Raw genomic sequence first — 14283 nt, 5'->3', positions numbered from 1 at the left:
CTCTAGGAAGAACCCAGAAATACTGTCAGGTTGAGTCTCAGCCTGGAAAAATAATGGTGTCAAGGTAAGATCTTCCCTCTGTAACTTACGGAACTCCAACTTGGTTAGATTCGGGGGTAGTTTCTGAGGGTCTTGAGGGACAGCGGTAGCAGTAGAGTCAGCTGGCTGTGGTCGTGCAGCTTCTGCACGGGTGGTCACTAAAACCGGAGGAGAAACTTCATCACTCTCTTGAACCTTTGCTGGAACATACTCAAAAATGGGATTATCCATCACAGAGGTACACACCTGGGGTTTGTCCATGACGATCAGGTTGGTCGGTTGCAGGTCTTCTGCCAAGTCGTTGCCCAGGAGAAGTTGCACTCCAGGCATGGGAAAAGGCTTTTCCCTGACGGCGACTTGGACTTCTCCGGTCACGAAGGGACAATCCAGGTGGACTCTGGCGAGAGGATAAGGAGTGGTAGCAGTGAGGTCAGTGATGAAGACAGTTTCTCCGGTGTTGGCGATATTGGGCACAGCCGACTTCAAAATAATCGATTGAAGAGCCGCTGTGTCCCTCAAGATCTTCAGTTTGAAACGTCCCTCCGGATTTGAACAGTTGGCAGAGACAGTTCCAGTATACAGGTGTTTACTGAAAAGAGAAAGATCATTAACATGAACACCAACATTCATCACAGGCTTACCGGACTTAGGAGGAGTCTGTTTGGGTTTTGGCGTTTCGGTGTTTCCTTTGTATTGAGACTTACCACATTTATCTATGGTATGTCCATAGAGTCTACAATACTTACAGTACAATTGCGAGCCAGCTTGATCGGTACTCACTTTCTCGTAACTGTACCACGACTTCTTACTGGAGGATGGTTCTGGTGTCAGCCGGTGGATGAGGCTGTAAGTGTCAGCCGACTTAGCACACTTTAGGTAGTCGGTTTCTTCTTTATCTGCTAAATATAGACGGACAGGAGGCGGCACACGCCTCAAGAATTCTTCAACTAGCATGAGGTTGACGAGTTCTGCAAAGGTAGAGACATGTGCTGCTTCCAGCCATTTCATAAAATATCTCCTTTTGGTATTAGCAAACTCGAGAAAGGTAGTGGTACTTGCCTTCAGGTGGTCACGGAATTTCCTTCGATAACTTTCAGTGGAGAGAAGGTAGGCGTCCAACACTGCTTGTTTCAGAGTCTGGTAGTCATTCTCAGACGCCAAAGTACTGAGTGTAACTGCAGCTCTACCTGTAAGATGTACTCTGAGAAGGGTTGCCCATTGGTCGGCAGGCCAACTAAGTTGATTAGCAAGGGTTTCAAAGGTGGTGAAAAACACATCAACTTCTGTTTCTACGAATGGTGGCATTAACTTACTTGCATGTGATATATTGAAACTGACGGGAAGATTGGCGGTAGCTTGCTGGCGTTGAGCGAGGTGTGAAGTTTCCAACGCGAATTCTCGTTGACGACATTCCATAGTCAGGGTTGCTTGTTGTTTGTCATGTTCGTGTTGCATCTCCAATTGGCGTTGTTTTGTTTCAAGCTGTACTCGTTCCCGCTCACGGAGTAATGCAACCTCACGTTCTTGTTCTTTCCTCGAGGCCCTCAAGCTCACGTTCCTTGAGGGCGATTTCACGTTTTTGTTCTTCCTTTCTTATGGCAGCTTCACGTTCCTTGAGGGCGATTTCACGTTCTTTTTCTTCCTTTCGTATGGCAGCTGCTTCCCTTTGTTGCTCGAAGGCTTCTCTGTGCTGCTCGCGTTCGATCTTGGCCAGCTCTAGTTTGAGTTTCATCGTTGTCAAATCAGTTTTATCTGCAATAAAGTAAGTTTCGTGAGTTTCAGAGTCTATCTTACCTTCCTCTAAGAGATGACCCAGTAACAGGTTATGTATTTCATTTTTGTTGGCTTGGTAGGGAACTTGTAGTTGATACTCATGTGGAATCCTTAACAATTAATGTTAATTTCAAGATGATAAATGATTATTAAATCAAGGTCGCAGGAAATCTTGTACCCGGTACTCATGTAAGAGGATTAGGGCAAGAAAATCCTACTAAACAAGCGAAACTGAGTTTCTAACACAAATGAAACAGTTAATTGCCTCAAAAGTAAAATTGGTAGTCCAAGAATGTAGGCATACCTTGCCGAGTCTCTATAGGACATAAGCAAGTTTTTCCCACTGAAATTAATATGATACTTACAGAATTAGCGAACTTTTGTGCTCTGAAAAAGAAGGCTAATTCCCTACCAATGTAAATATCATCTCTGACCGACGTGTTAGGGTGCGAGGTGTCAACTGGTGACGAGAACTGCTGCTGAGGTCCCAATTCAGCAACTAAAGTTCGAGCGAGAGGAACTATGGCCCTCTTTATCCTCCTACTGTCAGATTGCAGAAGATTAGGTGCACTTGACCCGGGGACAGACCACAGTACCAATATGATGATCTGCCGAAAATATGAGAAATATCCTAGGGACAAAAGATGGTAAACACGAGTAATAACACGGAGGAAGAGATGACCAATTAAGAGAATGACTGAGTCTTACAGTCACCACGTAATCCAAAGTTGTCTCACCTTCACCATATGCTACTCTCGGAATGCACAATACACACAGCACCATTTGAAAATAAAATTGAATATGAAAATAGTAAAAAGCTACGTTACCAAAGCCAAATACGCTTACCATAAATTTACTACTTGGCACCAGTACCTGAGTGAAGCTCCTAGGACAGGCCCCCACGTTATGTGACGGTAATGCGTTGGTGTTCGGCTGTTTCAAAAGCTAGGGGCAGGGCCTCGTCACATAATAAAAAAAGAAGAGAAAAGTTGGTCCTTTCGTCTGTGGTAAGGTAATGGGAAGACACAAAACACAAGTATATAAACAATGAAATTTTAATTACTCTAGAAAAACAAGACATGAATAAAGGCATTCTCATAAAAATATGCAAGACAAGTCAACAAACAAAATAACATGAATAATCACTGTCAAATGAAAAGTTACGCTAAGACAAGTAAGTTACAGTGATAGCAAAATAAAATATGAGTGCTGGAATACTGGCTTCGAGCTGCCACCTCCCTTAGTACACGAAAGCCAAGGCTTAGTCTACCAGCGAGAGATGTCAACTGCATGGAGAACTGAGATATTCTGACGAGACAGGCGCACTGCAGCCCAGACGTCGACTTGTGGTGGTGGCGGAGAGCAGGTGAGACGAGACACCAGCCAATCAGCAACAGGCAAGCAGAGGATGAGCAGTTAGCTGGTTACGGCGGTGGCCAGGTGTGCTGGGTACGATTTGCTCTCTGGGCAAAACGTTTGGCGATACTTGGTGAACGTATCTTGTATATAGTATCTTGTATTTTGACGTAATTATGTAGGGAAGAGCAGGCTCAATCTCTCTTGAAAGAGATTATCGTCACAATATATATATATATATATATATATATATATATATATATATATATATATATATATATATATATATATATATATATATATATATATATATATAAATATATATATATTATTAAATATGACCGAAAAAGTAAGATTAATAATTCTAACACGAATTTTCTCAATATTTCGTACATTACGCTTCACTGTTGGAGGTAAATCAAAAATCACTTCTCCAAAATTCATTTTTATTTCTAGTCTGACGCGACACGGGCGCGTTTCGTAAAACTTATTACATTTTCAAAGACTTCACAAATACACAACTGATTAGAACTTACGTCTCTCTGATATTATATCTACATTTGAGTGAGGTGGGAAGGGTGATGTGGCATTAACACAAGACAGAACAGGAGGGGATATTAATAGGGTATTAAAAGTATCAACACAAGACAGAACAGAAACAATGGGTATTGAATAGAAGTGTTTGTAGAAAGCCTATTGGTCCATATTTCTTGATGCTTCTATATTGGAGCGGAGTCTTGAGGTGGGTAGAATATAGTTGTGCAATAATTGGCTGTTGATTGCTGGTGTTGACTTCTTGATGTGTAGTGCCTCGCAAACGTCAAGCCGCCTGCTATCGCTGTATCTATCGATGATTTCTGTGTTGTTTACTAGGATTTCTCTGGCGATGGTTTGGTTATGGGAAGAGATTATATGTTCCTTAATGGAGCCCTGTTGCTTATGCATCGTTAAACGCCTAGAAAGAGATGTTGTTGTCTTGCCTATATACTGGGTTTTTTGGAGCTTACAGTCCCCAAGTGGACATTTGAAGGCATAGACGACGTTAGTCTCTTTTAAAGCGTTCTGTTTTGTGTCTGGAGAGTTTCTCATGAGTAGGCTGGCCGTTTTTCTGGTTTTATAGTAAATCGTCAGTTGTATCCTCTGATTTTTGTCTGTAGGGATAACGTTTCTATTAACAATATCTTTCAGGACCCTTTCCTCCGTTTTATGAGCTGTGGAAAAGAAGTTCCTGTAAAATAGTCTAATAGGGGGTATAGGTGTTGTGTTAGTTGTCTCTTCAGAGGTTGCATGGCTTTTCACTTTCCTTCTTATGATGTCTTCGATGAAACGATTGGAGAAGCCGTTATTGACTAGGACCTGCCTTACCCTACAGAGTTCTTCGTCGACTTGCTTCCATTCTGAGCTGTGGCTGAGAGCACGGTCGACATATGCGTTAACAACACTCCTCTTGTACCTGTCGGGGCAGTCGCTGTTGGCATTTAGGCACATTCCTATGTTTGTTTCCTTAGTGTAGACTGCAGTTTGGAAACCTCCGCCCTTTTCCATGACTGTTACATCTAGAAAAGGCAGCTTCCCATCCTTTTCCGTCTCGTAAGTGAAACGCAGCACGGAACTCTGCTCAAATGCCTCCTTCAGCTCCTGCAGATGTCTGACATCAGGTACCTGTGTAAAAATGTCGTCAACATACCTGCAGTATATGGCCGGTTTCAAGTTCATGTCGACTAAGACTTTTTGCTCGATGGTACCCATGTAGAAGTTTGCAAACAGGACACCTAGGGGAGAACCCATGGCGACCCCATCTACTTGCTTATACATGTGCCCATCCGGGCTCAAGAAGGGTGCCTCTTTAGTACAAGCTTGGAGTAGTTTCCTCAGAATACTTTCTGGCATGTCAAGAGGAGTACAGGCTGGATCACGATACACTCTGTCGGCTATCATTCCGATTGTCTCGTCCACAGGTACGTTGGTAAACAGCGATTCTACGTCCAACGAGGCTCTTATCCCTGTGGCCCGTGTGCCCCGCAGTAAGTCCACAAATTCCTTTGGAGACTTCAGGCTGAAGGCGCAAGGAACATAAGGAGTCAGCAGGCCGTTGAGTCGCTTCGCCAGTCTGTACGTGGGTGTGGGTATCTGGCTAATGATTGGCCGAAGTGGGTTTCCAGGCTTGTGCGTCTTGACATTTCCATACGCATATCCAGGTTTATATTCCCCAATGATCTTTGGCAGGTGGAGTCCGGATTTCTTGGCGTTCACAGTTTCGATCAGTTTGTTGACCTTTGCTTTTAATTCGGCTGTAGTGTCCTTCGTTACCCTTTGGAACTTAGTTTGGTCAGAGAGTATGATGTTCATTTTCGCCAGATATTCGTCTTTTTTAAGAATGACATATATTGGCGACTTGTCACCTCTCCTGACAACTATCTCCTTGTTCTCACGAAGGCTTTTAGCTGCCGCTTTAAGCTCGGGGGACAGTATGGTGCTTCTGTAGTTGCCTCGATTCTTTCCTCCTTCTGCAATAAGTTCTGCTTGTAAGGTATATTTGGTAGTGACCTTCTTTTGTGTCTCGAGGTCGAATATGTCGTCCAACAGAATTTCCAACTCTACTTTCCGGGCCATTTCACTCGGTCTGGACATAACATGACAGTTTATGCCCAGATTTAGGAGAGTGACTTGGTCCTCAGTGAGGTTAATTCCTGCAAGGTTCAGGAAGTCATCTCTTGGTCGTGGAATTGCCATAGGTCCTCCATATAATGTTGTTAGTTTCTTGATAATCCTTGTTTCAGTGCTGAGGTGATGTTGGTCTGTGAGGATGTCGAGGTGTTGTTCAATGCGGGTACGGATACTATGGTCGATGTTGCTATTTCTCCACTCGTTTGTAGCATGAAGTAGTTGCGTTTTGTTGTCTTTGATTTCATTCTCTGCCTTGTATATCTGATCACGAATCAGATCCTGGCGATATTTTATCGTGAAGGCTTGATTCCTTGCTGCTGGGTCGTGCACTTTAATATTAGTATATTTTGGTAGCAGTCTTTCCTGTAGACAAATATTATTAAATATGACCGAAAAAGTAAGATTAATAATTCTAACACGAATTTTCTCAATCTTTCGTACATTACGCTTCACTGTTGGAGGTAAATCAAAAATCACTTCTCCAAAATTCATTTTTATTTCTAGTCTGACGCGACACGGGCGCGTTTCGTAAAACTTATTACATTTTCAAAGACTTCACAAATACACAACTGATTAGAACTTACGTCTCTCTGATATTATATCTACATTTGAGTGAGGTGGGAAGGGTGATGTGGCATTAACACAAGACAGAACAGGAGGGGATATTAATAGGGTATTAAAAGTATCAACACAAGACAGAACAGAAACAATGGGTATTGAATATAAGTGTTTGTAGAAAGCCTATTGGTCCATATTTCTTGATGCTTCTATATTGGAGCGGAGTCTTGAGGAGGGTAGAATATAGTTGTGCAATAATTGGCTGTTGATTGCTGGTGTTGACTTCTTGATGTGTAGTGCCTCGCAAACGTCAAGCCGCCTGCTATCGCTGTATCTATCGATACAGCCTTCGTGAGAACAAGGAGATAGTTGTCAGGAGTGGTGACAAGTCGCCAATATATGTCATTCTTAAAAAAGACGAATATCTGGCGAAAATGAACATCATACTCTCTGACCAAACTAAGTTCCAAAGGGTAACGAAGGACACTACAGCCGAATTAAAAGCAAAGGTCAACAAACTGATCGAAACTGTGAACGCCAAGAAATCCGGACTCCACCTGCCAAAGATCATTGGGGAATATAAACCTGGATATGCGTATGGAAATGTTAAGACGCACAAGCCTGGAAACCCACTTCGGCCAATCATTAGCCAGATACCCACACCCACGTACAGACTGGCGAAGCGACTCAACGGCCTGCTGACTCCTTATGTTCCTTGCGCCTTCAGCCTGAAGTCTCCAAAGGAATTTGTGGACTTACTGCGGGGCACACGGGCCACAGGGATAAGAGCCTCGTTGGACGTAGAATCGCTGTTTACCAACGTACCTGTGGACGAGACAATCGGAATGATAGCCGACAGAGTGTATCGTGATCCAGCCTGTACTCCTCTTGACATGCCAGAAAGTATTCTGAGGAAACTACTCCAAGCTTGTACTAAAGAGGCACCCTTCTTGAGCCCGGATGGGCACATGTATAAGCAAGTAGATGGGGTCGCCATGGGTTCTCCCCTAGGTGTCCTGTTTGCAAACTTCTACATGGGTACCATCGAGCAAAAAGTCTTAGTCGACATGAACTTGAAACCGGCCATATACTGCAGGTATGTTGACGACATTTTTACACAGGTACCTGATGTCAGACATCTGCAGGAGCTGAAGGAGGCATTTGAGCAGAGTTCCGTGCTGCGTTTCACTTACGAGACGGAAAAGGATGGGAAGCTGCCTTTTCTAGATGTAACAGTCATGGAAAAGGGCGGAGGTTTCCACACTGCAGTCTACACTAAGGAAACAAACATAGGAATGTGTCTAAATGCCAACAGCGACTGCCCCGACAGGTACAAGAGGAGTGTTGTTAACGCATACGTCGACCGTGCTCTCAGCCACAGCTCAGAATGGAAGCAAGTCGACGAAGAACTCTGTAGGGTAAGGCAGGTCCTAGTCAATAACGGCTTCTCCAATGGTTTCATCGAAGACATCATAAGAAGGAAAGTGAAAAGCCATGCAACCTCTGAAGAGACAACTAACACAACACCTATACCCCCTATTAGACTATTTTACAGGAACTTCTTTTCCACAGCTCATAAAACGGAGGAAAGGGTCCTGAAAGATATTGTTAATAGAAACGTTATCCCTACAGACAAAAATCAGAGGATACAACTGACGATTTACTATAAAACCAGAAAAACGGCCAGCCTACTCATGAGAAACTCTCCAGACACAAAACAGAACGCTTTAAAAGAGACTAACGTCGTCTATGCCTTCAAATGCCCACTTGGGGACTGTAAGCTCCAAAAAACCCAGTATATAGGCAAGACAACAACATCTCTTTCTAGGCGTTTAACGATGCATAAGCAACAGGGCTCCATTAAGGAACATATAATCTCTTCCCATAACCAAACCATCGCCAGAGAAATCCTAGTAAACAACACAGAAATCATCGATAGATACAGCGATAGCAGGCGGCTTGACGTTTGCGAGGCACTACACATCAAGAAGTCAACACCAGCAATCAACAGCCAATTATTGCACAACTATATTCTACCCACCTCAAGACTCCGCTCCAATATAGAAGCATCAAGAAATATGGACCAATAGGCTTTCTACAAACACTTCTATTCAATACCCATTGTTTCTGTTCTGTCTTGTGTTGATACTTTTAATACCCTATTAATATCCCCTCCTGTTCTGTCTTGTGTTAATGCCACATCACCCTTCCCACCTCACTCAAATGTAGATATAATATCAGAGAGACGTAAGTTCTAATCAGTTGTGTATTTGTGAAGTCTTTGAAAATGTAATAAGTTTTACGAAACGCGCCCGTGTCGCGTCAGACTAGAAATAAAAATGAATTTTGGAGAAGTGATTTTTGATTTACCTCCAACAGTGAAGCGTAATGTACGAAAGATTGAGAAAATTCGTGTTAGAATTATTAATCTTACTTTTTCGGTCATATTTAATAATATATGTTTACAGGAAAGACAGCTACCAAAATATACTAAAATATATATATATATATATATATATATATATATATATATATATATATATATATATATATAAATATATATATATATATATATATATATATATATATATATATATATATATATATATATATATATATATATATATATATATATATATAAATGCACATAAATTATATGAAAAACGAGCTTCGTCTTGAAAATAACTTATTCTTACAGAATTAATAACAGTTTGAATTAGTGTAATATAGTAATATATATATATATATATATATATATATATATATATATATATATATATATATATATATATATATATATATATATATATATATATATATGACAATGTCAGACCATGGAGGAAAAATGAAACAGGAATATCCTTAAGTACTTTCGTATATTAATACATCTTCAGAAGGAGTTGACTCCTTCTGAAGATGTTTTAATATACGAAAGTACTTAAGGAAATTCCTGTTTCATTTTTCCTCCGTGGTCTGACATTGTCACATTTTTAAATCACGTGTTTGTTTTCGTGATATACACACACACACACATATATATATATATATATATATATATATATATATATATATATATATATATATATATATATATATATATATATATATATATATATTTCGTTTAATTTAATTCAAACTGTTATTAATTCTTTAAGATTAAGTTATTTTCAAGACGAGGCTCGTTTTCTAATATAATTTATGTGCATTAAGTAAGACGTTTATAAAGTTTATTAATTGCCATATTATATTCCGTATTTAGCGCCATCTGTTGATGATTACCTACGTCTGCTTGCTTTTTTTTTTTTTTTTTTCTTTTTAGCAGGGATAATCCTGCACGGGCCCTAAGCCTCTGGCAGGCCCACTAAGTGATGCTCGTTTCTGTTTTACCTGGGCGGAGGATGAGTATGTATGACTCGTATGGTCGCTTCAGTAAGATTTTGCCATATGTGTTTAACAACTTCCTCTGCTCTGTTGAATCGAAGGTGAAATCTTAACGGGTTTGTAACTGTGCACTGTGTTAGATAATGTTCCAGTGGTCTGTCGGGCATTTCTCCACAGTGTCGACATTTCCTCTCACCTTCCGGAACCTGTAAGCCTATTTCCCATGCACATGGGTATCCAAGCCTGATGCGATGTAAGTGCACTTCTGTTGTTCTACTGCCCCCGTTCATCAAACGAAGTGGTTCGTAGTTGGTTGAATTCTTGTACCAACCCGCAGATCCTGATGTTGCAACTGCTGTGTTGTGGTCACTGTACATCTTTTGCATTGCTCTGTTTCGAATCACTTTCTTCATCTGGGAGAGACTCTGCGGTATGTAAATGTCTACATTCCTCCTCTTAGTAGCAAGTTTTGCAGCTTCGTCTGCAATGTCATTACCTAATAGTCCCACATGACTTGGCACCCAGTTGATAAGCACCCGTCGGCCTTGTCGTTGGAGTGTGTGCATGAATGATAAGACATTGGTGATCAGATGGATGTTATCACATATGTGTTCTTGTTGCAAGGTTTCAATGGCGGTTCTCGAATCTGTATGGATGATAACATGTTGTCGGTGTTCAGCAAGAGCATGTTCCAAAGCCTTTTGAATGGCTAGCATCTCAGTCTGTAAAGTCGAACACCCATTTGAGAGCCTCCAACTATATACAGAGTTTCCTGCTTTAACTGCAGCTCCGGTTTCCCGTCCCTGCTGGTCTACTGACCCATCCGTGAAGTAAGTGAAGCTGACGGATGCCATGTTTGCTTCTATATGCATCTGTGCAATGTTACGTAGCAGATGAGGATGTGTCTGGTTCTTCTTTCCGTCAAGAGCCATAATCTGAAAGTCTGCTGGCAGAGATTCCCAAGGGGCTTGTATAACAAAGTCTGCATGTATGTCGTCGACACCCCTCTCAGTGACTGTGTTTGCCATATCGAATGTATCGATGGCGTTTATCGCACAAGGGGTCCACCTGTTGCCATTGGAGGCTCTTCTGTCCAGAGTTAGTGCTCCAGTGATCATATCTTTAAGTGAACTGATTCTAGGTCTAGTCAATATCTTGGTCAGCATACACTCAGCAATCCCCTTTACCCTTATTTCAATCGACGTTAGCTTTGTCTCTAGTCTTAGGTTCAGGATTTTAGTCCATCTGGGAGCACCTGTTATGACTCGCAATGCATCATTTTGAAGAACCTCAACGTTTGCCCACTGACCAGGAGAAAGAGTGAGTAAGGCAGGTGCTGCATAATCAACCAGGGAACGAACGGCGTGTATGTACAACATTCTTAACACTTTGTGTCCCGCTCCTAGACGGGGCCCTGTGATTGCTCTCATTATATTTATTCGTGACTTTGCTTTCTCCTTTAGATACTGAATTTGCTTATTGAATGTCATTTTAAAATCAATCCACACTCCGAAATATCGATATTGTGTAACCCACTGAAGGTTAATGTCCTGAATGCGTAGGTGCCTGTCTGGAGCGTTGCCACCTAGTCTCATCGCCTTAGACTTCTGTGCAGATATTTTTAGCCCTAAAACACTGCATTCAGATGTCACTTGATCTAAAGCACCTTGAGCTTTATTTAGAAGTGAAGGACCCGTAATGACTAATGCTAGATCATCAGCATAGCTTAGCAATGTAACCCCTTCTGTAAAGGACATGGTAACAAGGTTTTCCATAAGGATGTTAAAAAGACTAGGACTGAGGACTCCTCCTTGTGGAGTCCCATTCTCGTGCAAGTGGTAGTCCGACACTTGTCCTTCCAACTTTACTCTGGCATACCTGTGACTTAGGTAATCTTGAATCCATGCTAGCATTTTCCCCCTCACACCTTTTTTAACTAAGGTGTGTAGTATTGCTGGCGGGCTTGCAAGTTCAAACGCTTTTTCCAGATCAAGGAAGACCACTATAGCTGGACCCGAGTTAACTGTTCCTAGTAATGTTGCTATGCAGTTTGCAGTACCGACTCCTCTAGTGAAGCCAAATATGTGTTTATGAAGGGCTCCAGTCTTCCACAGTAGCCTATTTAAGACCATCCGTTCTGCAGTTTTACTAACGCATGATGTTAATGAAATGGGTCTGTAATTGCCAGGTTCATTCGGCTTAGGAATCGGTATGATGTCTGCTTTCTTCCAAGAGGGCGGGAGTTTGCCTTGCTGCCAAGACGCATTGATGACGTCCAATATCCCTCGGTCTCCAGCAGGACCTGCATGTGCGATCATTTAGTATGTAATGTTATCAGCACCTGGTGCAGTGTCCTTACCACCTTTTTTGGCTCTGCTTAGTTCCTGTTCGGTGAAGGGACAGTCACATTCGTCATTTACAGCTATGCCCACATGAATGACTGTCATCCTCTCTTGTTTTAAGTGTTCTTGCTGCCTTCGGACCATTGCAGGAAGCTGATATGAAGCTGTTCTTTCTGCAAATTGGAGAGCAAGTCTCTCAGCCTCCTGCAATGGTTGAATACATGCCTGTGGTCGGGCTGGTCGACCTGATATAGTTTTAATCTGACCCCATATCTTGCCAAGACTACTATGTTCATTTAGAGTTTGACACCACTCAAACCATCTTGCCTCCTTTACTTCTCTAGAAACTCGCCTTGCTTCAGATAACACCGCTCGTAGCAGAGTTCTTCCTTCTGGTGTGGGGTTTCTCTTTAGATGTTTTCTGAAGATGTTGACTCAGTGGTTCTGTTCTTTAACGGCATTACTATAGAACCAATAGTTCTTTCGTTTCGTGTTACCTGTGATAATGATTGGAATAGCTGTGTTCGCAGCAGCTGCAACGGCTTCCTGCAGATTGGTCTCGTGTATGTTCAAATCCTCAGGTGGCGTGTACGTTGCATACCAATTTTCAAGTTCTTCCTGGTATACATTCCAATTGGCCTTTCCTAAATTCCACCGAGGCTGCGCAGGAGGTGTAGGAGGTCGTGCCAGGTTTAGTGTCGTGACAGTAGCATAGTGGTCACTGGTGATCACCGGGTCTACTTCCCACTTCGCCTGTTGCTGGAGTGCTGTTGAGATGAATGTAAGATCAAGGGAACCTCCTAGAATGTGAGTGGGTTCCCCAGTGTTGAGAAGTGTAATTTCAGGTACTTCTCGCAGAGCTGCAGCTAAATGGCGCCCATCTGCATTGGCTGGCCCAGTTGCACCTAACTCTGGATGATGAGCATTAAAATCTCCAGCAAGAATTAAATTTTCCTGCGTGGCCAAGGTAAGCACTGCCTCTGCTTCTAGTTTACGTCTAGGGGGCTTGTAGACGTTGTATATGAGGAGCTCAAAATTAGCCATAATCACTGTAACTGCTAATACCTCTACTCCATCCCCACATGAAACTGAGTCCATTTTCTTGCTAGGTATGGTGTTTCTGACTAGGGTCATTAATCCTCTTTGTCTCCCCCGCTCATACGGTAGAACATAGTGCTGATATCCAGCTAATCTGAAGGATTTCGTGGCTGGGAAAAGAGTTTCTTCCAAAACGATTATATCTGCTTTCGTGCTGATTGCAGCCTCCTGAAGTGTGTGTTTTTTATTTCCAAGACCTTGTATGTTCCACTGCAGAATTCGTAATGGCCAGACGACGGGTTCGGGTGGTGTTGCTTGTTCTACTAGAACTCCTCGGAATCGACCTCTATATTCTCCGCCTCGCAAGTCGTGTCGCTGCAAATCGGACTGCATTGATAGTTCGTGGTCATCCCCGACGTTGTTGGAATCTGTGCATAACTGTGGTCCATCGCTATGCTGTTGGAAGTGCTGCAGGTTGGACTGCATTGATTGTCCGTGGTCAACCCCGGCATTGTTGGAATCTGTGCATAACTGTGGTCCATCACTTTGTTGTTGGTATTGCTGCAAGTCGGACTGCATTGATTGCTCGTGGCCGTTTCTTGTGTTGGCGGAACCTGTGCATCTCTGCTGTTCAATACGCCTTTGTTGGCGTTGCTGCATATCAGACTGCATTGGCTGTTGTTGTCTATCTCCTGTGGTGGAAGATTCCGTTGATCGTGGGTGGTCACTGCTTCTTGCAGTTGCGTTTGTGAATGTTGATGTTCCGGTGTCTTGACTATCCGACTGTTGTCGGTAGTCAGTATGTCCAAGTTGCGGCGTTTGTCCTCTCGTGCTCCATCCTGTCTCAGACTGTCTATTTCTCGTGTAACTGTGGTCTGCTGCACGATCTTGTCCATTATCACACAAGTGATGTCTTGAGTCTGTTGTTGTGAGGCGTTCTGCGTCATCTGTAGGCAAATGATAATGGTCTCTGCCATGATCTTCACGATGGTTTTCAGCTGGACTTCGGTAAAACTGTATAGCTGGTGAGCAGATTCCGAAAGTAAGTGTTTTCTGCTCTTTTGCATTTGCTGGACTTCTGCAACACTTTCGTGTAATGTCTGATTCGGAATTGACAGATTCGGGAAAT

The 14283-nt window shown here is 42.4% G+C and overlaps 1 protein-coding gene across 1 annotated transcript; it reads right to left on the bottom strand.

Annotated features, from left to right (window-relative positions):
* Positions 1-1555: 1555 nt before the first annotated feature.
* LOC138360967 (DDRGK domain-containing protein 1-like) lies at positions 1556-14050 on the bottom strand. The gene is made up of 2 exons (XM_069320450.1): positions 13822-14050; positions 1556-1791 (listed from the first exon to the last, which is right to left on the bottom strand). Exons 1-2 carry the CDS (start codon positions 14048-14050, stop codon positions 1556-1558), a joined length of 465 nt encoding a protein of 154 aa, XP_069176551.1.
* Between the last annotated feature and the right edge of the window lie 233 nt (positions 14051-14283).

Source organism: Procambarus clarkii, unplaced genomic scaffold (assembly GCF_040958095.1).
Source record: "Procambarus clarkii isolate CNS0578487 unplaced genomic scaffold, FALCON_Pclarkii_2.0 HiC_scaffold_135, whole genome shotgun sequence".
In the NCBI taxonomy this organism is placed as follows: Eukaryota; Metazoa; Arthropoda; class Malacostraca; order Decapoda; family Cambaridae; genus Procambarus; species Procambarus clarkii.
This window is presented reverse-complemented; position numbering and strand designations above follow the sequence as displayed.